The sequence below is a fragment of the Bubalus kerabau genome, chromosome 11, assembly GCF_029407905.1.
Source record: "Bubalus kerabau isolate K-KA32 ecotype Philippines breed swamp buffalo chromosome 11, PCC_UOA_SB_1v2, whole genome shotgun sequence".
NCBI lineage: Eukaryota > Metazoa > Chordata > Mammalia > Artiodactyla > Bovidae > Bubalus > Bubalus kerabau.
In genome coordinates, this window is record NC_073634.1 from 64,248,530 (window position 1) to 64,275,000 (window position 26,471).

Sequence of the window (26,471 nt, forward strand, 5' to 3'; positions counted from 1 at the left end):
AGTTACCATCACAAAATGTGATTGTTACCAATAAAAGAAAATGACATGGTTTTAAGAATAATGAAAGCTTAGGATAAAAGTCTTATTATGAGTCTCTGTTTTGCTGTCATCATTGTTGTTTTAAGTATCTGAACAAGAGGGGAAGACCAAGTAAATGCTTAAGATTTAAAACGCACTCTCCATACTCCCATGCATCTAACTGACCTAATAATATTCAAAAGTAGTCATCACTAATTAGAAGATATTTTGAGCAAAATCCAAATTACATACTAATGTGTGCTATTGCTATCAACCCCTGATGTCTGTAATAACTCTAAATCTGTTTTGCCATCATTAAATCTAGGTAAGAAGTACATTTGAATATGGTTATCACTCCACTAAAATGGATATGATTCAGTTCAGTTCAGTTTCTCAGTTGTGTCCGACTCTTTGCGACCCCATGAACCGCAGCACGTCAGGCCTCCCTGTCCATCACCAACTCCTGGAGTTTACCCAAACTCATGTCCATTGAGTCAGCGACGTCATCTAACCATCCCATCCTCTGTCGTCCCCTTTTCCTCCTGCCTTCAATCTTTCCCAATATCAGGGTCTTTTCAAATGAGTCAGCTCTTTGCATCAGATGGCCAAAGTATTGGAGTTTCGTCTTCAACATCAGTCCTTCCAATGAACACCCAGGACTGATCTCCTTTAGGATGGACTGGTCGGATCTCCTTGCAGTCCAAGGGACTCTCAAGAGTCTTCTCCAACACCACAGTTCAAAAGCATCAATTCTTCAGTGCTCAGCTTTCTTTATAGTCCACTCTCACATCCATAATGACCACTGGGGAAACCATAGCCTTGACTAGAAGGACCTTTGTTGACAAAGTAATGTCTCTGCTTTTTAATATGATGACTGTATTTTTTTTTGCCTCTCCTTGTGGCTTGTGGGATCTTAGTTCCCTGACCAGGAAATGAACCGGGTGCCTGCAATGAAAGCTCCAAGTTCTAACCAGGGAATTCCTAACTACTGTATTTTAAAAAACTATTATTTTGATCTCTCCATTACTAACAATTTATGCTACAGTTAGACTTAAAAATACATTATTTTTGATCTACTCAGAAAAGAACTACATTTGTAGATGATTGCACTGGGGGAAAAATTTTTTTTAGGATTTGAGAGTTATATAGATATTTAGCCTTAAGTATTTAAATACTTTAATATTTCCATCAGTGTAGCTCTTGGCCTATTCTTATATATAGGGTTAAAATCTTGCCTATCTACCTCTCTGTCAGGCAGACCCCATAGGCTACAGCTGAAGATAATAGCTTAAGATTCATGTCTCCTTTCTTATAGGTACAGTTGTCCTGAAGTGACAGTTTTGAAGGACTTAAACTGACATCAAAGTATTCAAATGATCTGGTTAGGTCAATTAATGTTAATTTTCATTTTCCAGTAAATTATTTTAATGTTTTCTTCTTTTCTTTTTTTCTAGCCGAGTCCTATACCAAGTCCTGTTTTGGGACGAAAGCCGAATGCTAGTCAGTCGTTACTTGTTTGGTGCAAAGAAGTTACAAAAAACTATCGGGGAGTGAAAATCACCAATTTTACTACATCGTGGAGGAATGGTTTATCTTTTTGTGCAATATTACACCACTTTAGACCAGATTTAATGTAAGTAGAAAAACTTTCCATTCCTATAACTATTTTGCTAATAATAGTTCTTTTTTAAAGATAGCATAAAATAATTTCTTATCATATGTCCTGAAATACTTGATTTTTTTTTATTACCCATATCTCAGAACAGTTTTTCCTTCTTGATGCTGAAAAACATTTTTTTCTGTTTTCAAAGAGCTTATTTTTTTCCTTAATCTCATATAAAAAACAGACTTCAAGTTACTATGAAAACCATGTGTGTATTAAAATGAGACAAATAAGCTTGTAGCTGTTTATATACTGACAACAAAGAATTGCCTCATGATGAATTTGGTTGTCAAGACTAGTCGCTGGTCACCTGCCTTAACTTCTCTTTTAAATGGAAAGCTTCAGGCATTGGAACTTGTAATCACTGTTTTTATTTATTTATTTTCTTAATTTTCCACTCTATTAGTTGTGTTGATTGAATTGCTGTGAAATTGCTAGTTACTCTTTGGTGTTACTGAATGTCAGATTTTAAGATTCAGTTTGTTGTAAAAACAGCTGTTTTTATCAATTACTGTATGTACCTACTGTGCCATTTTCTCCCTCAGTGACTACAAGTCTCTGAATCCTCAAGACATTAAAGAGAACAACAAAAAGGTAAGAATTGCCAAAGGAAAAAAAATGCATAGTTTCAATTTTGCCTTCTCTGCAGGCTTTTATTAATTTGGGGAAAGTGAGGTTGTTTTGCGAGGTCCTAACTATAGCTCACAGAAGGTAGTCTGTTTCCTGCAGTTCAAGTAGGATGCATGGTTTACTCTAGTTTGTCATGGCCTTTAAAAATCACAAATGCCAGCCTGGCATCAGATGATAATAGTGTGTAAGAGCTTCATTAACTGTTAAATATTTGTTAAGGCATGTTGCTTTTATTTAGCTTTTTAGCAAGATTTAGCTTTTAAAAAGTGCACCTCAAACTGTTGTGCTGCAAGTTCAGAAAAAGCCGTTGGGAGGGGATGAAAGCAGGAGCCTGATGAGTGTGCAAAAAAGAATGCATGTGTTCCCAGAGGCAACAAGATATGAACACTGGTTCTTTTCTTTCTTTTTTTTTTTTCCACTTTCCCCCCCCTTTTCTGGTAAACTGTACAGTTTTTTCCACATAATTAATGTACTGAGGTCAGAGCTTCCCAATTGGTTTGGGGAAAATGTTGATCCTTTCATTCTTGAGAGTAGCTGGATAGGGCTGAGTGGCTAGAGCCCTTTGGGCCAGCCGACTGTGGCTGCAGGCTGACTTAACTGTGTACCCCCAAAGTGCAGCACAATATTGCAGTTTTCTCTGTGCGCCACATGTAAGAAAGGAGGAAACACCTAACTCAACATATGGCAGGTACTCATTTAATGTTTTTTTTCTGCTGAATTGAATTCTTCAGCTGAAAAGCATTGTCTTAGAGCAAGAGCTGTGGATAGACTTGAGGGGATCCTCAATCATGGCTTGGGGAAAAATTTTATTTTCTCAATTCTTTAACTGAAATTTAGCATTTTCTTCAGTTATAAATTTAGACATACCACTGTGAATTTAGGCATAACAAATCACTGTAGTATTAGCTACGCCTGAAACTCTTTGACCTTTAGAATCTCAGATGTTTTCATATCACTTTACAGTTGCAAACATCTACAATTACCTTTTAAGCTCATCACTTCTTCATAATTGTAGTAGTTGGTACATCCATAAAAAGTACATTTATTGTTTCTCAAATTCCATTTCCTATAATATTTTCAAATATTTATTTTTCATTAATTGGTTTATTTTGTAATCATATGTATTTTATGCACATTAAAGCATTATTCTGAGAAGGGGTTCATTGCCCCAAAAATTAATGGGACAAAGTGATTAATAACCTCTAGGTTAAATGTTTTAATTTACTTTAAATAATTAAAACCACCAGTGATAAAAAGACTATAAAGGGAAACTTGATAGAAGTTCAATCAACAGATGATTATTTAAATCAATTTTTTCTTACTTGTGTTGCTCTCTAAAGCCAAAAATGTATATTTCCATTAAAAAAATTCTTGTTTATTTGCAAATGCATGATGCTGGCCTTAGAGAAATACACTTAAAATCAGTTTTTTTAATTGAAATATGCTACCAGAAAAGGTAATCTTTAAAAGTCAGTATAATTTTCTTTATAGGAATCATGCATCAAAATAAGTCATTGTCATGAATTATTTCTTTTATGATTTTGAGGAACTTGTATCTATTAAAGCCAAATGCCTTGTTTTTCATCAGTTAACTTATATGGTTGGCCCACTGGATCTGTGAATGTGGAATCCTCAGATACAGAAGGCTAACTGTACTCCACCATTTTACATCAGGGACTTGAGCATCCCTAGATTGTGGTATCTGCAGGGGGTGTTGGAATCAATCCCCGTGGATACGGGAGACAACTGTTTCCTAAAATAAGACAGTTCTTTACCTGCATTTTCTTGCATTTGAATAAACTCATTTAAATGCAGATAAGACCATTATAAAAGAAACCATTATTATTTTTTATAAAATGAAGCTTTCAAGTTACTGCTTAAAATTTTGAAAAACAGTTTTTATTTTACCTATTTATATATTTTTAAAGAGAATGAGGAATTTCATTAGGGTGTAAGTTATACTTCTTTATGTTATTTTTTTCAGAAACTTAATAATGATGACCATACTTTGGATTTACATATTACTACAAAGAGAAGTATATCCCATAAAATTTTTTTCTCAAATCTTAAAGGGCAGATAATTATAGCTTTTTGAAAGAATTTTAATTTAGTTGATCCTATTCATTGCACAATTCAATACATAATTGTTGTTATACTTTCCTTTTCATCACTTTGCAACTTCTTACCTGATATCTACATTGAGTATCAGTTGCTACCTGCAGATTTATTTCCAACTTCACATGGTTTTTCCCGATAACCCCATCTGCCCTTAATTGGACTTAAAACAGGACAAGAAGCAATGCTTGTGTCTTAAGTTCCATGCAGGCAGATGCATAACAAACTGGCAGTGACTCCTTACCAATTAAATAACATTTAACAATGAATAAGACAATTTTCTGTGAAAGACCTTTTTTCCTCTACACACCAACAGCTAAGACAATAGATGATTGACCATTGCAGAAGAGGTTAAAATTCCTTTATAAAGTCCTGACCTCACTTACAAGAAACCTGGTTTGTTTTTAAATGTTTTTTTTAACTGCAATTAGTGTGCATAAAATAAATTGCCACATGAAGCAAAACACCAGCAGGAGATTCCCCACAAGGAAGCAAATCATTTTCCCAGGTCTGTAAAAAGTGCTGAATAACAAGGTATTTACCTGTGACATCTGATCTTAACCAGTATGTGAGTGTTTTAGATAATTGGGAAATGTTTAGAATACTGCCTGTGGTGCTTTTCCTGATGGTCTGCAATTGATGTCTGTCAATCAAGTTGTCAGGACACATGAAGAAGAAAATGACTTTAATTTTCCTAAAACATGTAAAATAACAAACAGGCCGAAACATGCATACCAACTGAGCCATTCTCTCAAGTCAATATTTTGAGGTATCTATATTATAAAACATAGTGCTGTGAAAATTGAAGAGGTTTTAATATAACAATTTATTTTTCATTTTCTTTCTTACTTATTCTATAACATTTATTAAACTATAGGAAGAATACAATACAAGGATTAAATTCGGAGGTAGAAATGCACTTTAACATGTACGTTCAAAAGACTAATGCCTTCTGAGTTGTTACATAATTTCCTAAACTTTCTTTTTAGAAAAACTTTGAATTACTATCCTATATCTAGGTTGTTACAAAGACTAGACATTTTACATCCCAAAGCAAGAATATAGCTAGAAGGTCCTTACTTTTTCCAAGAGTATATCTCAGTGTTTAGCCGTATTTTTAGTGCTTCCTAGCAACACAGTGTTGTTTTCAAGAGTTAGTTCAGCATAGTAATAATTAATTGTAAATTGAGAAACAGCTTTGATTCTTCAAAACTAGAAAAACCTGATGTGCCACAGTCATTTAAAGGCCAACAAAAGTAATACAATGTAGCCTCACATTCTAAACTAGGTTGTCCTACTCAAAACATTTCATTCTTTCCAAAATGGATAGAGTGAAAATGCAGTCACTCTTCTCATCATGAAAATAAATCTTAATCGGGCATTTAAAAAATGTTTCTCTGTTTCTAGACTTAAATAGCAGTTATTTGTATTTTATACCAGGCAATCTAAGAGTTAGTTCTTTTGGAATATCAACCCGTACTTTATTGTCACAAATCACTGCAATTACATGATCACCGAAAAGAGGTTGATAGAATAATAAAGCTCCAGATGATTTATTATTTCCTTATACTTTAGATTTTTATCACAAAAATCAATTCTAAGGTTTTATTTTTAATTTTTAACTCTCATTTTTGCTTGTTCTCTTTAAACATTTTTTGAGGTATCATCACCATATAATATTACATCATTTCAAGTGTACCACATAATAATTTGATATTTATATACACTGTGAAATGCTCACCACAATAAGTCTAGTTAACATCTATTATTTTGCTGTTTCTGCTGTTTTTAAAATGTGTAGGATAGTGGTGATGTTTTAAGTTTCTTCTAAAAAATTAAAATGTATGGATTGTCTTAAGTCTTCAATATATCTTCTGTTTTTCTTTACTCTGAAGGCATATGATGGGTTTGCCAGCATTGGAATTTCGCGACTACTGGAACCTTCTGATATGGTTTTATTAGCAATTCCTGATAAACTGACTGTTATGACCTATCTCTATCAAATAAGGGCACATTTCAGTGGCCAAGAACTGAATGTTGTTCAAATAGAAGAAAACAGCAGTAAAAGCACGTATAAAGTTGGAAACTATGAAACAGATACAAATAGTTCTGTTGACCAGGAGAAATTTTATGCAGAGCTTAGTGACCTGAAACGGGAGCCTTCACTGCAGCAGCCTCCCAGTGGAGCGGTCGACTTCACATCCCAGGACGACTCTGTATTTGTAAATGATAGTGGGGTTGGAGAGTCAGAAAGTGAACATCAGACTCCTGATGATCACCTCAGTCCAAACACAGCTTCTCCGCACTGTCGCAGGACTAAAAGTGACACAGAACCCCAGAAGTCCCAGCAGAGCTCGGGAAGGACTTCAGGATCCGATGACCCTGGAATATGTTACAATACAGATTCAAACCACGCACAAGTTTCGTTAGGCAAGAAGAGACTATTGAAAACAGAGACTTTAGAATTAAGTGACTTATATGTCAGTGATAAGAAGAAAGATGTGTCTCCACCCTTTATTTGCGAGGAGACAGATGAGCAAAAGCTTCAGAATCTAGACATCAGTGGTACTTTGGAGCAAGAAAAATTAGATAATTCCAGACCCGTAGAATGCAGATCAGATCCTGAATCACCTGTCAAAAAACCAAGTTTATCTCCCACTCCTAAGCTTGGATACCTGTACAATAGAGATGCAGACCTTGCAAAGAAAAAACGTACTTCCCTGAGGCAGACAGAGTCTGATTCAGATGCTGATAGACCCACCTTAAATCATGCAGATCATTCTGCAAAAACAGTCCAGGTAAGTGAGAATGAATACATAAATGTAGTAAATAGTTATTCTTTTTTTTTTCTCTTTGTGTTCATGTGATGGTTTTGTCACTAAGTCAGGTCCAACTCTTAGGACCCCATGGGTTATAGCTTACCAGGCTCCTCTGTCCATGGAATTTTCTGTACTCATAGAACACTTTACAAATGATTAAACGTGAAGTATAATTTCCCATTGTAGAAAAAACTGAAATACACCTGCTTTTCACTTTATATTTTAAGCCTATAAATAAATCCCAATTTCAAGATTTAAGAATACAGAATGTCAGCTTTTCAAATCAAAATGTTATTAACCTATAAAAACAATATGTTACAGAATAAGTCATATTTCAGTATTGCATTTAGTAAGAATGTCATTCTTGAGATGTATAATGCCAAATTAAAATATTTCCCATCTATAGCATTTTCTTCAAATATTTTAGTTGCATTGCAGTTGGCATTTTCAGTCCCATCATTACTTCCAGTTAAAAACCCCAGTACATACAAATTTCTCCCCATGAGGGGAATATGGCACAGATTGAACCTTACAGTATTTACTGTAAGGACTTTACTGCTAGGACTTCCAGAACTCTGTTGAATAATAGTGGTGAAAGTGGATACCCTTTTCTTATTCCTGACTTAGGGGGAATGCTGTCAGTTTCTCACCATTGAAAATAATGTTTGCTGTAGGCTTATCATATATGGTTTTATTATGTTCAGGTAGGTTCCTTCTATGCCTATTTTTTGAAGAGACTTAATCATAAATGGGTGCTGAATTTTGTCAAAGGCTTTTTCTGCATTGATTGAGATGATCATATGGTTTTTATCTTTCAATTTGTTAATATGATGTATCACATTGATTTATTTGCATATATTGAAGAATCCTTGCATTCCTGGAATAAACCCAACTTGATCATAGTATATGAGCTTTTTGATGTGTTGCTGAATTATGTTTGCTAAAATTGTGTTGAGGATTTTTGCATTGATGTTCATCAGTGATATTGGCCTGTAGTTTTCTTTTTTTGTGTTGTCTTTGTCTGGCTTTGCTAGCAGGGTGATGGTGGCCTCGTAGAATGAATTTGGAAGTGTTCCTTCTTCTGCAATGTTTTGAAAGAGTTTTAGAAGGATAGGCATTAGCTCTTCTCTAAATGTTTGATAGAATTCTCCTGTGAAGCCATCTGGTCCTATTTTTTGGGAGATTTTTGATCACAGCTTCAATTTCAGTGACCAATGGAACAAGATAGAAAGCCCAGAAATAAACCCATGCACCTATGGGTACCTTATTTTTGACAAAGGAGGCAAGAATATACAATGGAGAAAAGACAGCCTCTTCAATAAATGGTGCTGGGAAAACTGGACAGCTACATGTAAACAAATGAAATTAAAACACTTCCTAATACCATACTCAAAGATAAACTCAATGGATTAAAGACCTAAATGTAAGACCAGAAACTATAAAACTCTTAGAGGAAAACATAGGCAGAACACTCGATGACATAAATCAAAGTGAGATCCCCTATGACCCACCTCCTAGAGTAATGGAAATAAAAACAAAAGTAAACAAATGGGACCTGACTAAACTTCAAAGCTTTTGCACAGCAATGGAAACTATAAGCAAGGTGAAAAGACAGTCCTCGGAATTGGAGAAAATTATAGCAAATGAAACAACTGACAAAGGATTAATTTCCAAAATATACAAGCAGGTCACACAACTCAATACCAGAAAAACAAACAACCCAATCAAAAAGGGAGAAAAAGACCTAAACAGATATTTCTCCAAAGAAGACATACAGATGGCTGACAAACGCATGAAAAGATGCTCAACATCGTTCATTATTAGAGAAATGCAAATCAAAACCACAATGAGATATCATCTCACACCGGTCAGAATGGCCATCATCAAAAAGCCTACAAACAATAAACGCTGGAGAGGGTGTGGAGAAAAGGGAACACTTGCACTATTGGTGGGAATGTAAATTGATACAACCACTATGGAAGACGGTATGGAGATTCCTTAAAAAACTAGGAATAAAACCTCCATATGACCCAGCAATCCCACTCCTAGGCATATACCCTGAGGAAACCAGGGTTGAAAAAGACGCGTATCCCAGTGTTCATTGCAGCACTATTTACAATAGCTAGAACATGGAAGCAACCTAGATGCCCATTGACAGATGAGTGGATACAGAAGTTGTGGTACATATACACAATGAAATATTGCTCAGCCATAAAAAGGAACACATTTGAGTCAGTTCTGATGAGGTGGATGAGCCTAGAAATTCTTAGAGTGAAGTGAGTCAGAAAGAAAGATAAATATTTTATTCTAACGCACACAGGGCAGCAATGGAGAAACAGACATAGAGAATAAACTTAATGGACATGGGGAGAGGGGAGGAGAGGGTGAGATGTATGGAAAGAGTAACATGGAAACTTATATTACCGTATGTAAAATAGATAGGCAACAGGAATTTGCTGTATGGCTCAGGAAACTCAAACAGGGGCTCTGTAGCAACCTAGAAGGATGGGATGGGGAGGGAGATGGAAAGGAAGTTCAAAAGGGAGGGGTTATATGTATACTTATAGCTGATTCATGTTGAGGTTTGACTGAAAACAAAAAAATTCTGTAAATCAGTTATCTCTCAATAAAAAAAAATTTTTTAAAAATGTGATAGCTTTGCATTTTCTATAAACATTTCATTGTCAAGAATTTAAAGAACTGCTGCACAACATTGTAAAGCAAGTATGCTCCAGTTAAAAAATAAATAGAAAAAGAAAACGGCTGCCATAGGTATTTAAAATTTATCAGTATCCTAATTTGGAAGACATCTTGTTATCAATTATATACAAGTATAAAAATAAAACTGGGAACTTTAAAAACTGTCTTTTCTAGATTATACTGTGATTTGTTGTTCAGTTGCTAAGTCATGTCCTACTCTTTGTGACCCCATGGATTGCAGCATACCAGGCTCCACTGTCCTGCACAGTCTCCCGGAATTTGCTCAAATCTGTGTCCATTGAATCAGTGATGCTATCTAACCATATCATCCTCTGCCAGAGAAGGCAATGGCAACCCACTCCAGTACTCTTTGCCTGGAAAAGCTGATGGACAGAGGAGCCTGGTAGGCTGCAGTCCATGGGGTCGCAAAGAGTCAGACATGACTGAGTGACTTCACTTTCACTTTTCACTTTCATGCATTGGAGAAGGAAATGGCAACCCACTCCAGTGTCCTTGCCTGAGAATCCCAGATATGGGGGAGCCTGGTGGGCTGCCATCTATGGGGTCGCACAGAGTTGGACGTGACTGAAGTGACTTAGCAGCAGCAGCAGCATCCTCTGCCACCCCCTTCACCTTTTGCTTTCAATCTTTCCCAGCATCAGTGTCTTCTCCAGTGAGTTAGCGTTTCACATCAGGTGGCCAAAGTTTTGGAGCTTCAGCTTTAGCAACAGTTCTTCCAAAGAAAATTTAGGGTTGATTTCCTTTAGGATTCACTGGTTTGATCTCCTTGCAGTCCACAGGACTCTCAAAGAGTCTTTTCCAGCACCAGAATTCAAAAGCATCAATTCTTCAACACTCAGCCTTCTTTATGGTCCAACTCTCATTTCCATACATGGCTACTAGAAAAACCATAGCTTTGACCATATGGACTTTTGTCAGCAAAGTGATGTCTCTGCTTTTTAATATGCGGTCTAGGGTGGTCATAGCATTCCTTCCAAGGAGCAAGCGTCTTTTAATTTTATGGCTGCAGTCACCATCTGCAGTGATTTTGGAGCCCAAGAAAATAAAATCTTTCACTGCTTCCACTTTTTCCCCTTCTATTTGCCATGAAGTGATGGGACTGGATGTCATGATCTTAGTTCTTTGAATGTTGAGTTTTAAGCCAGCTATTTCACTCTCCTCTTTCACTCTCAAGAGACTCTTTAGTTCCTCTTCACTCTCTACAGTTAGAGTGGTATATCATCTGCATATCTACACTTTGCTATTTCTCACAGCAATCTTGATTCTAGCTTGTGATTAATCCAGCTCAGCATTTCACATGATGTACTCTGCATAGAAGTTAAATAAGTAGGGTGACAATATACAGACTTGTCCTACTCCTTTCCCAACTTGAAACCAATTTTTCCATATCCAGTTCTAACTGTTACTTCTTGACCCGCATACAGATTTCTCAGGAAATAGTCTAGGTGGTCTGGTACTCCCACCTCTTAAGAATTTTCCAGTTTGTTGTGATCCACACAGTCAAAGGCTTTAGCATAGTCAGTGAAGCAGAATTAGATGTTTTTTTGGAACTCCCTTGCTTTCTCCATGATCCAACGAAGAAGGCAATGGCACCCCACTCCAGTACTCTTGCCTGGAAAATCCCACGGACGGAGGAGCCTGGTGGGCTGCAGTCCGTGGGGTCGCTAAGAGTCGGACACGACTGAGTGACTTCACTTTCACTTTTCACTTTCACACATTGGAGAAGGAAATGGCAACCCACTCCAGTGTTCTTGCCTGGAGAATCCCAGGGATGGGGGAGCCTGGTGGGCTGCCGTCTATAGGGTTGACTGAAGCGACTTAGCAGCAGCAGTGATTGTTAGTAATTTGATCTCTGGTTCATCTGCCTCTCTGAAAACCAGTACCTCTGGAAGTTCTCCTTTCACGTACTGCTGAAGCCTGTCTTAAGGATTTTGACTATAACCTTGCTGGCATGTGAAATGAGTGCTGTTGTACAGTAATTTGAATGTTCTTTGGCATTGCCTTTCTTTGGCATTAGAATGAAAACTGACCTTTTCCAGTTCTGTGGCCATTGCTGAGTTTTCCAAATTTGCTGGCTTATTGAGTGCAGCACTTCAACATCATCTTTTAGGATTTGAAATAACTCAGCTAGAATTCTGTCACCTCTACTAGCTTTGTTCATAGGAATGCTTCCTAAGGCCCACTTGACTTCACACTCCAGGATGTTTGGCTCTAGGAGAGTGACCACACCACTGTGGTTATCCAGGTCACTAAGACCTTTTTTGTATAGTTCTTATGTGTATTCCTGCCACTTCTTCTTAATCTCTTCTGTTTCTGTTAGATCTTTACCATTTCTGTCTTTTACCATGCCCATCCTTGTATGAAATGTTCCATTAGTATCTCTGGTTTTCTAGTTTTCTAGATTTCTCTGGAGATCGCTAGTCTTTCACATTCTGTTGTTTTCCTCTATTTCTTTGCATTTTTCATTGAAGAACGCCTTCTTATCTCTCCTTACGGTTCTCTGGAACACTGCCTTTGATGGGTATATCTTTCCCTTTCTCCCTTGCCTTTCACTTCACTTATTTCCTAGCTATTTTTAAAGCTTCCCCAGACAACCACTTTGCTTTCATGTATTTCTTTTTTTTTTTTTTTTGGAATGGTTGTGGTCACTGCCTCCTGTGCAATGTTAGGAACCTCCATCCATAGTTCTTCAGGCACCTTATCTACCAAATCTAATCCGTTGAATCTATTCATCACCTCCACTGGATAATCATAAGAGATTTGATTTAGGTCATACCTGAATGGCCTCGTTATTTTCCCTACTTTCTTCCATTTAACCCTGAATTTTGCAATAAGGAGCTCACAATCTGAGCCACAGTCAACTCCAGGTCTTGTTTTTACTGACTGTGTAGAACTTCTCCATCTTCAGCTGCAAAGAACATGATCAGTCTGATTTCATTGTTGACCCTCTGGTGATGTCCATATGTGGAGTCGTCTCTTGGGTTGTTGGAAAATGATGTTTGCTATGACCACTGTGTTCTCTTGACAAAATTCTGTTAGCCTTTGCCCTGCTTCATTTTCTACTCCAAGGCCAAACTCGCCTGTTATTCCAGATGTCTCCTGATTTCCTACTTTTGCATTCCAATCCCTTATGATGAAAAGGACCTCTTTTTCTGTGTGTTAGTTCTAGAAGGTCTTATAGGTCTGCATAGAACTATTCAACTTCAGTTTCTTCGGCATCAGTAGTTGGGCATAGACTTGGATTACTATGATGTTGAATGATTTGCCTTGGAAATGAACCAAGATCATTCTCTCATTTTGAGGTTGCAACCAAGTCCTTCATTTCAGACACTTTTGTTGACTGTGAGGCCTGTCCCCCTTTTTTTAAAAGTGGGATACTTTTCTACTGTTCTTGCCCACAGTAGAAAATATAATGGTCATCTGAATTTAATTTTTCCATTCCCATCAATTTTTTCCACTGATTCTTAAGATGTCCATGTTCACTCTTGCCATCTCTTGTTTGTCCATCTCCTGTTTGACCATGTCCCATTCCAATTTACCTTGATTCATGGACCTACCATTCCAGATTCTTATGCAGTATTATTATTTACAGCATCAGACTTTACTTTTACCACCAGACACATCCACAGCTGAGTTTTTTTCCCTCTTTTGCCCAGCTGCTTCATTCTTCCTGGAGCTATTTGTAATTTCCCTCTGCTTTTATTATATTGGACACCTTCCCACCTGGGGGCTCATCTTCCAGCATCATATCTTTTTGCCTTTTCATACTGTCCATGGGGTTCTTCAGGCAGGAATACTGGAATGAGTTGCAATTTGCTTCTCCATTGGATCTTATTTTGTCAGAACTCTTCACTATGACCCATTCATCTTGAGTGGCCCTGCATGGCATGGCTCATAGCTTCACGGAGTTAGGCAAGACCCTTTGCCACAACCAGGCTGTGATCCATGAAAGGCATACTGTGATTAACAATGCATATAATATGTGTATGGACTTTATACCTTGTGAGACTATGTTCTTTTAATAAAAATGTAATTTTAATTAACCCAGTTTTAGCCAGTAAAGATACAGTTTCTAATCAGCATTAGTATTTTCTACAGGTAATCTCACAAAACTATTGATACAATCTTATTCCTGACCTGTATTATTTTGATGGATTGTATAACTATTGATTAGTTTACAAAAGTGGATTACATGGGTTTGAGGGGTTTTGTTTGTTTTGGCTTCTAATTCTGTATCTTTGTTTTTAAGCATCGAATGTTATCCAGGCAAGAAGAACTCAAAGAAAGAGCAAGAGTTCTACTTGAGCAAGCAAGAAGAGATGCAGCTTTAAAGGCAGGGAATAAGCAGCATACCAACGCAGCCACACCACTCTGCAACAGGCAGCTAAGTGATGTGAGGAACATTGGTTAAAAATAATACATTGTTCATTGTAATCATGGGGGTGTAAATAAGAGTAACATTTATATTTCTAATAAATTCTTTTTCCACAGACTATGTATACTATAGGTACTTGTTACTTTTATTGAACTGATAAATTCATACTTGCAGGAGCAGTTTGTAATTATTCCTTCACAGCAGTATTAGCTATGAGAAAAAGTAAAATCCTGGATTATAATTTCCACATATATATAAATAATCTGTTTTATGTCAATTTAATTTTATAATTTGGGTGTACTTTGTTTAAGATGGTGTTTTGTCCATGGGAGTTAATTTTTTTGAAAATATTAGAGTATAATAATGATGCTTGCTGCTGCTGCTGCTAAGTTGCTTCAGTCGTGTCCGACTCTGTGCGACCCCATAGACGGCAGCCCACCAGGCTCCCCTGTCCCTAGGATTCTCCAGGCAAGAACACTGGAATGGGTTGCCATTTCCTTCTCCAATGCGTGAAAGTGAAAAGTGAAAGTGAAGTCGCTCAGTCGTGTCCGACTCTTCGCGACTCCATGGACTGTAGCCTACCAGGCTCCTCCGCCCATGGGATTTTCCAGGCAAGAGTACTGGAGTGGGTTGCCATCGCCTTCTCCAAATAATGATGCTTACCATTTATTAAAATACTTAGCATATAGGCTAAGTGGATGTTTTAGGCACTATAGTGGATGTTTTACATAATTTCTATTTTACTTAACCTCTTAAGTAGATATTCAAACTCCTTTTAGGTAAGAAAACTGAGGCTGATTGGTAAGATAATTTATGTAAGGTTGTAGTCACTGTATGATGAATTCATGATTTGATCCTGAGACTTAATCAAACTCCAGAGTCAATCCTCTTTCCTATCATAGACTACCATCCCTGTGTTAAGCCATATTTTTATACATATTTTTCTGTAGTGCCTCACAGGCAATAATGAATACATAGTATAAAAAAAAAAAAAAAGCCTTAGATCTAGGGAGACATGAACCTCTGCATGAATCTGAAAATTATGATAACCCTGCCCTACCCCCAATTTTACATATACATAAAACTGCATTTTCCTTTTTTTTTTTAAATTAAGATTTTTTTTTTTTTAGAGCAGTTTTAAGTTGACAGCAGAATTGAGGGGAAGGTATAGAGTTTTCCCCTATACCCTCTGTACCCATAGAGTAACCATCCTTCTTAATAACACTCCCTGCCAGGGTGGTATATTTGTTAAAACTGATAAATCTACATTGACATATCATTATTACCCAAAGTCTATAGCATACATTAGATTCACTCGTACTGTTACACAGTCTATGAGTTTAGACAAATGCATAATAACATCTATCCATCTTTATAATATCATAGAGAATTTTCACTGCCCTAGGAATCCTTTGCATTTCACCTATTCATCTCTCTCCCCATCCTGAACCTCTGGGAACCTGATAATTTTATTGTCTTCATAATTTTTTGTTTTACAGAATGTTGGTAGTTGGAACCATAGTATATTTACCTTTTCTGATATGGCTTCTTTTCACTTCAGTTCAGTTCGGTTCAGTCACTCAGTCGTGTCCGACTCTTTGCGACCCCATGAATCGCACCACGCCAGGCCTCCCTGTCTATCACCAGCTCCTGGAGTTCACCCAGACTCATGTCCATCGAGTCAATGAATATGCATTTAAGGTTCCTCCATGTGTTTTCATGGTTTGATAGCTCATTTCTTTTTAATGCTGAATAATATTCCACTGTGTGGATGTACCACAGTTTATTTTTCCATTCACTTACTGCTAGGCATCTTGGTTGTAATCAGGAATAAAGCTCCTTTAATCATCTACAAAGCAGGTTTTTATATGACCTCAAGTTCTCAGCTCCTTTGGGTACATTTCAAGGAGCACATTTGCTGGATCTTATGGCAAGAGTGTGTTTACTTTTATAAGTAACAAACACAAAAAACAAAAGAGACACCAAATTGTCTTCTAAAGTAGCTGTACCATTTTTCTTTCCCATCAGCAATAAATGAGAATTCTTGTGTTTTACTTTGGGTACTGTCAGTGTTCCAGATTTTGGCCATTCTAATAGATGTGTAGTGGTATCTCATTGCTTTCATTTGCATTTTGCTGAGAATATATAATATGGAGCACCTTTTCATATGCTTATATGCCATCTGGAAATCTTTGGAGCGATGTCTGTTAAGGTCATTGATTCATTTTTTAGTCAAGTTATTTATTTTCTTACTATTGAGTTTCAAGAGTTCTTTGTTTCTTTGGATAACAGTCTTTTATTAGATATATCTTTGCAAATATTTTATCCATGCCTGTGGCTTGTCTTCTCATTCTTTCTACATTGTCTTTCACAGAGTAGAAATTATAAATTTTAATGAAATCCAGTTTATCCATTATCTGTATCATGAATCATACCTTTGGTGTTATATCTAAAAAGGCATCACCATACTCAAGGTCATTTAGGTTTTATGTTATCTTCTGGGAGTTTTATAGAATTATGTTTTACATTTAGGTCTATGATCCATTTTGGGTTAATTCTTGTGAAAGGCATAAGGTCTGTGTCTAGGTTTATTTTTTTTCACGTGCATATCCAGTTCATCTAGCACCATTTGTTGTAAAGACAATCTTTGCTCCATTGTGTTGCTTTTGTTAACTCCTTTCAGATACTAGCTTAACCTCTGAGCTTGACCACCGTTTTTCATACTTTTCTTCTTTTTTACTTTCTTGTTACTTTTTTCTTTAAGTGAAGTATAGTTGATTTACAATATTATATTAGCTTCAGATATACAACATAGTAATTCAATATTTTATAGATTATGCTGCATTTAAAATTATTGTGAAATACTGGCTATATTTCTATGCTGTACAATATACAGACTGTGAGTCTTTACACAGTAATGTGATATAAAATCAATATAGTGGGGCGCAGTTTTATTTTCAATGAAAAAGAATAGAATATTTAAATGGGAAAATACCAGAATTTATCACACATCATAGTATTTTTGTGTGAGACTTATTTTAGTTATGTGGGTATGTGTGCTTACTGGATCTTGGTACCAGATGTATTTTTAATTGTAGGTCATGATAAAAATGTTTGAGAAACGCTAATTTAGATGGCCATTCTTTCTAAGGAAGAAATTTTGTAGCTTTTATACCAGTTCTTTCAGTGCCTAACCATCTGTTACATCAATTTGTTGGTTCAGTAAGATATTTATTGAGTTGGAACTGAGTGTAGCAATAGAAAAGACTAAACTTCGGGTCTTCCCTGGTAGTCCAGAGGTTAAGACTCCACGCTTCCACTGCAGGGGTTGCAAGTTCAATCCCTGGTCAGGGAACTTAAGACCCTACATGCCACAAGGTATGGCCAAAAGACAAAGATTCTTCCCTCATGGAATCTGCATTTTGGTGAGAAGAGACAGAGAATGATGAATAAATAAGTTAACTACAGAGTGTGAAAATGACTGATTTAGTAGACATATTAGAGGATAATTTGAGTAGGTAGGAGTGACTTGAAGAGGAGACATTTGAAGTAAGATTTGATGGGTGCGAAGGATCCAGTTAAGTGAAGAGCCAGAGAAAGAATATTCTCTTCAAAAAGAAAGTTATTTTATTGTTATTATATTTGTGATAAACTTTGTTTCATAGTTGTTTCAGGTTCTAAAAATTATGGAAAATTTATAGCTCTATATTTTGAAGTATGTTGATTTTAAATTTAGAATACTTGAGATTTAAATGATTTGTTTGCCAAGTAGATTTTAAAAAGCTATTATTTTACCTATGTATAAATTTTACATATATTAATAATTGTCATCTAATGTTTACTGAGCACTTATTGTGTGTCAAGCAGGATTCAAAGTGCTTTTACATGGATTTTCTCATATAATCTCCACAACGATTATATGTGTTAAATATAATCTCTGTTTGATAGTTGAGAAAACTGATGCACAAACAAATTCAGTTGCCCGTGATTACACAGCTAATAAGTGACAGAGCCAAGAATGGAACCTAGACAGTTTGACTTTAGAGATTATGTTTTTAAAGCATTATGTTTTATTTCTTTCTTGTTTATTTTCTGAAATCCTTGTAAAGTAGGAATAGATATTATTGTTGTATCCATTGTAGAGAAAAATGAGTTAGGAAAGGGTGTTTAAAATTACCTAGGTTTGCAAACAGTAGCAAGCTAGGCTTAAAATTTGAGTATCCTGATTCTTAAAGCTGTTTAGTCTTTCATTCAGTTTATTCATTTATTACTTTAAACTTTCAACAAATATTTTATTGTTCATCTCTTCTTTTTAAGGCACCAGTAATTTTGCTTACACTTAAAATATCCCAAGTAGAACAAACTTTTAGCTAAATTATGTTAGTATGAATTCAGCATCAGAAGTTAATTACTGAAATATTGCTTATTCTGTCTGTGATATCTTACTCTACCTGTAAAATCTGTAACTTGGATTTTTTTTAATCTTATTTACATATTTATTTATTTTTGACTGTGTTGGGTCTTCCTTGCTGTGAGGGTGCAATGCATGGGCTTCTAATTGGGGTGGCTTCTTTTGTTGTGGAGCACCGACTCTAGGGTGAGAGGTCCTCAGTAGTTGCAGCTCCTAGACTCTAGAGCATGGGCTATAAGCCCGTGAGTTGTGGCTCACCAGCTTAGTGGCTCCGCGGCTTGCGTGATTTTCTCAGATCAGTTATCGAACCTGTGTCTCCTGCGTTGGCAGGCGGATTCTTTACCACTGAGCCACCCAGAATGCCCTGTAACTTCGATTTTAAGAAACATGATGGTAGTGATGTCTCATCAAGTCAAGATACTCTTAATACTCCTGGTAGCATGTAACTTGCCACACCCTTCTGAAAAGCAAATTGCCTTCTTCAAGAAATGCTCGTTCTATTTTACTCAGTAATCCCACTAACAGAGATTAATATGCAGGTTTTCATCACATGTTATTTATAATAGTGAAAGTTACAAAATGGCAATCGCTCAAAATGGAAGAATGATCAAATTACAACAAATATATATACAATATATGTATGTAGCCATTGAAAATTATTATGTAGCCATTGAAAATTATTTAATAATGTTCTGAAAGAATATTGAAAGGAGATAGAACAATGTTCATAGTGTCATTTTGTACAAAGAAAGAGAAAGATCTAAAATAGCATATAGCATATAAAACCCATTTTGAAAGACTGTGTTTTTATCTATGCATTGAACAGTTCAGGAAGGAAAGTGATCAAAATATTAATAATATTTATCCCTAAGAGATAATATAACAAATGGCTCATGGAATTTTTCCCTTTATTCTTTCTGTTTTAAAAATGACATGTTTAGATAAATATTTTAAATTAGGAAAATTTGGGGTATCCAAAAAGGATATTTTTATTAGATTGTTTTCTTAGCATATCCAAATGTACTTGACCATAAAGCTGTTTCATTTAAATTAGTGTTGTGTTCCAGTATCTCTCAGGAGTTTGTGGGGGTGGGTGTTTTAAGAAGAGAGATGTAGAAAGAACTGTTCACTTTTACAGTTGATGATATTTGTTTGTGCCTAAGTGTGGCGATGCTGGGAGGGATTGGGGGCAGGAGGAGAAGGGGACGACAGAGGATGAGATGGCTGGATGGCATCACCGACTCAATGGACATGAGTTTGAGTGAACTCCAGGAGTTGGTGATGGACAGGGAGGCCTGGCGTGCTATGATTCATGGGGTCGCAAAGAGTCGGACAGACTGAGCAACTGAACTGAGCTGAACTGAACTACAGTGTGAATTGAACTGAACCGAAGTGTGAAGTAAATAGTGAATTCAATACTATCAATTCCATTTATACTGAGAAGACATTTGGACACTTTATTGCACTTTTTCCCCACTTAACCAAAATTTTACTCTATTTTGCTTATGAAACTGTGTTTCAAACAGTCCCAAGAATGCTTTGCCTCCCCTTCCTCTTTCAGGTTATCTTTTGCTGCATTATAAAACATTGGAAACCTTATTGGCATAAAATAATGGGGTCGCAAAGAGTCAGACATGACTGAGCGACTGAACTGAACTGAACTGAACTGAACCATTTTATTATGCTCACAGATTCTATAAGTTAGCATTAGGGTGGGCCACTGAGGGAATGGTTTATTTCTGTTGCACGATTTCAGGGGCTAATTTTCAGTCAGAACCGGTACTTGGTCTCTCTATCTGGTCTCTCTACTTGGGCTCGTTTGGGCTTTCTCACAGCATGGTGGCTGAGTCTAACAGCAGAGAATAGGTGGACTCTCTTACGCCTGCTTATGAAAGTGAAAGTGTTAGTCATTCAGCCATGTCTGACTCTTTGCGACCCCATGGACTGTAGCCTGCCAGGCTCCTGTGTCCATGGAATTTTCCAAGCAAGAATATTGGAGTGGATAGCCATTCCCTTCTCATGTTCTAGCTTTAAAAGTCCCTTTGCCATACTGTTAGCCTGAGGAGGTACAAAGCCACCCCCAGGTTTAAGTAGCAGAGAGGTAGACCTCACCACTCAATAGGAGGACTATCAAAGTCACATTGTAAGATGAGCATGTGGCATGGGAAATATTGTTGTAGCCTCTTCTCAGTTATAGTTTAAGTTTACTTTATTTAAAAAAAAATACTATTCGTTTTTTAAAAGGTTTGTGTGTGTATGTGTGTGTGTGTGTGTGTGTATGTGTGTAGACCATTTTAAAAGTCTTTATTGAATTTGTTACAATATTGCTTCTGTTTTATATTTTGATTTTTTGGCTGTGAGGCAGTTGGGATCTTAATTCTCTGACCAGGGATTAAACTTGCACCCCCTGCTTTGGAAGGTGAAGTTTTAACCACTGGACCATCAGGGAAGCCCTTAAGGTCACTTTTAAAACTTTCTTGCACATTCTACTATTGCTTGTTTTTCAAATAAGTCAAGCCCTATATTGACGTGTTGTGAAGAACATCAGTTCCATGAACTTAATAGTACATCCTGGAACTATTGCTCTAGTTTTGACATTTGTTACTCTGTGGGCCTTATAGCAAATATTGAAATTATTTAAGAAAGAAAATGTAAAATATCAAGTAAGTCCAATTTTACAAGAGAAATTAGACCTTGCCATTGCTTTTCAGGTTTTCAATTTAGTATACAACTTGATAATCTCTTTTCCAGTGACGTGATAGTTTTCTTAATTTAATCATTTTCTTTCTCATTTCTGGTAGCTCTTGTACATATCGATTGAAATTATTTGCAGTGCTGTCCGTATTTTGGAAAACTAGTATGGCCAACTTGGCTGACAAAATTAAAAGGGAAAATACCAAATTTCATCTCTGGAGCAACTGAGTATGAGTTAAGTGATACTAAAAGTAGAAATTACTTAATCTTTCTAAATCTGTTTTTCCATTTGTGATACGGAGGCAAGTTTTTTTTTTTTTTTTTTTTTCCCCTCCTGTGTGGCATTCAAATTAATTGGTAGCCTCGATGGAATAGGTAAGGGAAACATGACTAATGCCATCCCTACTTTAGTGTCAGCATCCTTTTCAATCTGAAGAGATCGAGACTTCTGGTAAATAAAAAGCAGGTCTAACTAAAAATAGAAAAATCTGGCATCTAATTTAGTGAACTGATTGCTACTATTTTCACTTCCTTATGCTCTTTAATTTGTGCCTTAATTTACCATGCTCTTATTTTTAAATTCATTATAAATTATCTTGCCCTTTATAATGTATACTTTGGTACTAAGAGTCTAGATGCTGGCATGGAGATATATATATATTGATACCTACAGGTACCCACTGCTTTTTGTGTTCTTAGTTTAACTGAGAGTTCCTGGGAGTTAAAAAGAAAAAAGTTAGTAGTACCCTGGAGTGACCCCCAAGTCTTAGAGACACTAACCTTAAATCTTCAAGAGTTGTGTGAAAAAGTTACTTACTCTTAAGAGACTGCAGATTTAAGACCTCTTCAGCAATGTCTTTTATCCTTCTAAACTTTGTTTCTATACAACTAACCTAGGATCTACTGGTGAATACCAGGAAGAATGAGTAGAGCTATTTTAATAACTGATGTTAGAGTACCCAAATAGAAGCATAATTGTATGGGGCAATGTCTGTGTACTCAGTACAACTTATCCCCTTTAGAGGTATCTAGTTTGTTTCTAGTTCTGGACTGAGAATATTCATAGGATTCAGAGAAGTGTTAAAGGATTGAAAGCAAAGATATACTTTTAAGGGAAGACAGGCTTACGAAACATAAAGAGCTGGGAAGTAGTTTAAGTACTAATTTGAGTATATGAAGGCTCAGATTCTTTCTTGTAACTTCTACCTACCCAAGAGTAATAATCTTCCATACTATTCAACATGGCCTCATATAAAGTTTCTGAAAATCCTACCCCCTCCCTTTCTAGCCTCATTTCTCACCTCTCTCCCATTTTTCACTCTACAGTCTAGCTCTATAAGTTGCTTAGACAGAATGTGGCATCATGCTCTTTCGTTCCTGTATCAAGCATTTGCTGTTCTCCTTGAAATGCCTTTCTTCCCTTGTTAAGAAAATCACTTCTCTGAGTACCTCTGTCAAAGGCTTCTAGCAGCAAAGAAATTCTTCTTCCTGTATCTTTTTTTATTGTATTGTATATATCAGTACTGCCACATTTATCCCATGTTATTATCTAATTATCTCTTTCTTCCCCTCAACTGTGAGTTATTTAAAGTATATGAACTGTGTATTCCTAGCTCCAAATATTAAGTCAGTGTTTGTTTGATGAAAAATGAAGGGAGGGGATAGTGACAGTCTATCATATCTTCTGAGTGTCAACTAATAAAAACATGAGCTTAAATATGAAAAATTGGAGTTGCCATAAGGAGTTTCTTGGTAAATGGGAAAAGATCAACTTTCTGAAAGTCTTTAGAGCAGAACTGATTATCGTTGATCAGAGAAAGTTAAAAGGTTCTCCTCTCTCAAATTGGTTATAGATATGACATTTGCCACTGCGAGACTCAGGGTTCCCTATATCATTCACTTCTTCCTATTCTTGAATCCTACATTATGATACCTTCCTTTCTTGTTATGGTATGGACACACCAAAGTCTGACACTACCTACTCTTTCCATATTCTGGGACCTCTCAGTAGAGATTGGGCTTCCCTTGTGGCTCAGCTAGTAAAGAATTCACCTGCAGTGCGGAAGACCTGGGTTCCATCCCTGGGTTGGGAAGCTCCCCTGGAGAAGGGCAAGGCTACCCACTCCAGTATTCTGGCCTGGAGAATTCCATGGACTGTATAGTCCGTGGGGTTGCAAAGAGTCAGACACGACTGAGACTTTCACTTCACTTCACTCAGTAGAGGTTAGCTCCCACCTCTGCCTTGAATCACATCACTCTAACCAAACATTCCTTCATATAAATTAGTAGCTTTAGATTGGCAGGCTAGGAAATATCTTCTAAGACACTGAGGATAAGTCTTGGTAATATTACCACATGGATCCTCATGTACAAACTCTACTTTGGGAAATACTTGAGCTATGATTTCTCCTAAAAGGGAACTCACAAATGTAGATACTATAAACCTTATAATTTTTCTTAATTTTTGTCAAGACTACCATTGCATGTTTTAATGAGAACATGGTACAAGTACATAATGCATTTAGGTCTTTTTAGGGAAAGTAGTAGTTTACGTTAGTCATTTGTATCTCTGTGTTTTAAACATTTGTTTAACCTGTTTCAGGTGTTTCCTGAAATCGTTTTTCTGTAGGAGACAGATTTCATTGCTTTGAGCTCTGTGATTTATATTTCTTTGCTTTCTATTTCTTTTGCCCTATGAAGATTTTTGTATGTTACATTTTACTAATATAAATTTCAGGTGTGATATTTGTTTTGTGCATTATTTTCCACATATACTTAAAATAATTTTTTTCAAAGTTTAACTCAGGGTTTTGACAGGTGCAATAGTCTAGCCGTTATATAGCCAAAAGAGCTTCCTTGATTATATATTTAAACTTAAACTCTGAGAAAAACATAAGAGCCTTTTTTCAAGAAAATATTTACTTTTTTATTATTTTTCTTTATTACTCAGTTCTCCCAAACACTTTTTTCTCAAGAAATGCATAAATAGAATTTAAGAAGCTAATCTATTTCAAAATAACCTTTTGCTTATTACTTTACATTAGAATATAGTTGCTTAAAAAAATGTTTTATGAATCCACTATGACATTTAGTAATATTCATGTAATTATATTTTAGCTGAAAGAGATGTTTGCATTTGATGTACTAAAGTTTAGGATCAGTACACTCTAAGAATAAGGAATGACAATCCTGCTACCCACACTCCTTGGAGGTGTTATTAGAATATGAAGCACTGTGAACCTTACAGAAAAAGGATGCTGTATAGGTTTAATTATACCTTTAAGTTTTAAGAGAGAATAAAATCTATTTTATAAATAGAAAGTCTAAAAGGAGAACTGGGAATGATTCTTCAATATAATTAGTCTAATCAGTTAACAGTCAGTGAATTTGTAAATATGTTCATTTTTCAATCATAAATTATGTAACGTAAGAATGTGGTTTGCAGACAGTTGTTAGGTACTTGGAATATTTTTTTTAAAGAAAGATCAGCAAGAAATCACATTATTATAATCCATACTTGAAGTTTTTTCCCTAATATTTAATATGCAAGCATAGTAAGTGACCCATTAAAATAGTCATAGAAGCCCGTCTTCAGTTCAGTCGCTCAGTGGTGTCTGACTCTTTGTGACCCAATGAACCGCAGCACACCAGGCCTCCCTGTCCATCACCACCTCCTGGAGTCCACCCAAACCCATGTCCATTGAGTCGGTGACGCCATCCAACCACCTCATCCTCTGTCGTCCCCTTCTCCTCCTGCTCTCAATCTCATCCTCACTTAGCAGGATCAAACTGCAAGTTAGCAGCGAGTTCTGAAAGGTTTGTAATATCTGTCTTTAAAGGTTTGCAGGAATATTTAACTCTTTGAAAGAAAACTGTGTATATGAGAAAGGAATTTCAGTTTGGGCAGTTCTTAATTAACTATAAAGATCAGTAATCCAAAAAAGATATAGAGATTTTTTGTTGTTGTTTTTTTACTGGTTGGTCCTTAATAGTGAATCCTAAGGGCTTATTTGGTAAGAACCAAAAGAATGCAAACTGCTCTTTACTGAACTGAACCTTTAAAAGGTATTTTGTTGAGAAGGGTGGGACATCAACTTTATACTTTTGATGATAATTGGAAAATACTGACTTCAATGTAGTCTGCTGTGCTGATAATTATAGCAGATTTAGATAAGATTACTAGATCTTTTCCAGATAAAGAAACAGTTACTATCCAGCTGGTAAAAAAGCACTAAATCTCATTTTGATAATCTCTGATAGAAACTTTCCTCATAGTTTTCATGTATATTTGTGTGTCCCAAGTATGTCTCCTCATAAAAATATATATAAGATTAAGCTTATATGTTTATGAGTATTGGTTGTGTTTCATTTAAATGGCTAGCTTCTAGGAATCAAGCTTTAAACTTAAGGTCAAGCTAAAATTTTAATTTTCCCTATTACATATATTATTCTGTTATGAGGAAGAAGTAGGTAACTTTGCATTTATAATTTAAAAGAACATCAGTTTTTATAAAAAGAAATCTAAAACCTTTAATAACGTAGAGAGTAAGAATTTGTCTTATTTACAGATTTTTATTCTCTATATAAGCTGGAATGTCTACACCCAGGGCACAAAGATGAAAATACATTTCTTATTTCTTACTGTAACACAATTGACAGAAGATTAATGTACATAATCCCTTTTAGACCAGTAAGGTACTTAAAATATATAGCTTATCTTTTTTATAGTTGCATTTTATAGGAGAATGCCGATGTTCTTCTGTATTCAGCATAAATGCCTTTATACAGGGTGGTGGTTTTTATTCATTATGATTTAAATAATAGTTTATTATGTCTAAATTTAAGTTGAAGTCTGCTATCCTGACAAAGGCTACTAGACTTCTTAGAAAACATACTGTTACCTTGCTCGCATATCTTCAAAGTCACACAAAATACTAGCATTGTTGGGGGAAAAAACTCAAGCATCTTTTCTATTATGTGGCCACAAACCCCTAGTCTCAAAAGTCTTATTTATTTGAGACTGCG

General features: G+C 36.0%; 1 protein-coding gene across 24 annotated transcripts in view; it reads left to right on the forward strand.

The window, feature by feature from the left end:
- Window positions 1-26,471, forward strand: part of EHBP1 (EH domain binding protein 1) — a 583,640-nt gene that overhangs the window by 481,275 nt on the left and 75,894 nt on the right. For 23 of the 24 annotated variants that reach the window (XM_055540421.1, XM_055540420.1, XM_055540419.1 and 20 more), the window contains 4 exons: window positions 1,473-1,651; window positions 2,227-2,275; window positions 6,322-7,224; window positions 14,216-14,359. In XM_055540421.1, the coding sequence (XP_055396396.1) occupies window positions 1,473-1,651; window positions 2,227-2,275; window positions 6,322-7,224; window positions 14,216-14,359 (1,275 nt within the window). The remainder of the gene's footprint in view (window positions 1-1,472; window positions 1,652-2,226; window positions 2,276-6,321; window positions 7,225-14,215; window positions 14,360-26,471) is intronic. The other variant, XM_055540437.1, reaches the window with a different exon arrangement.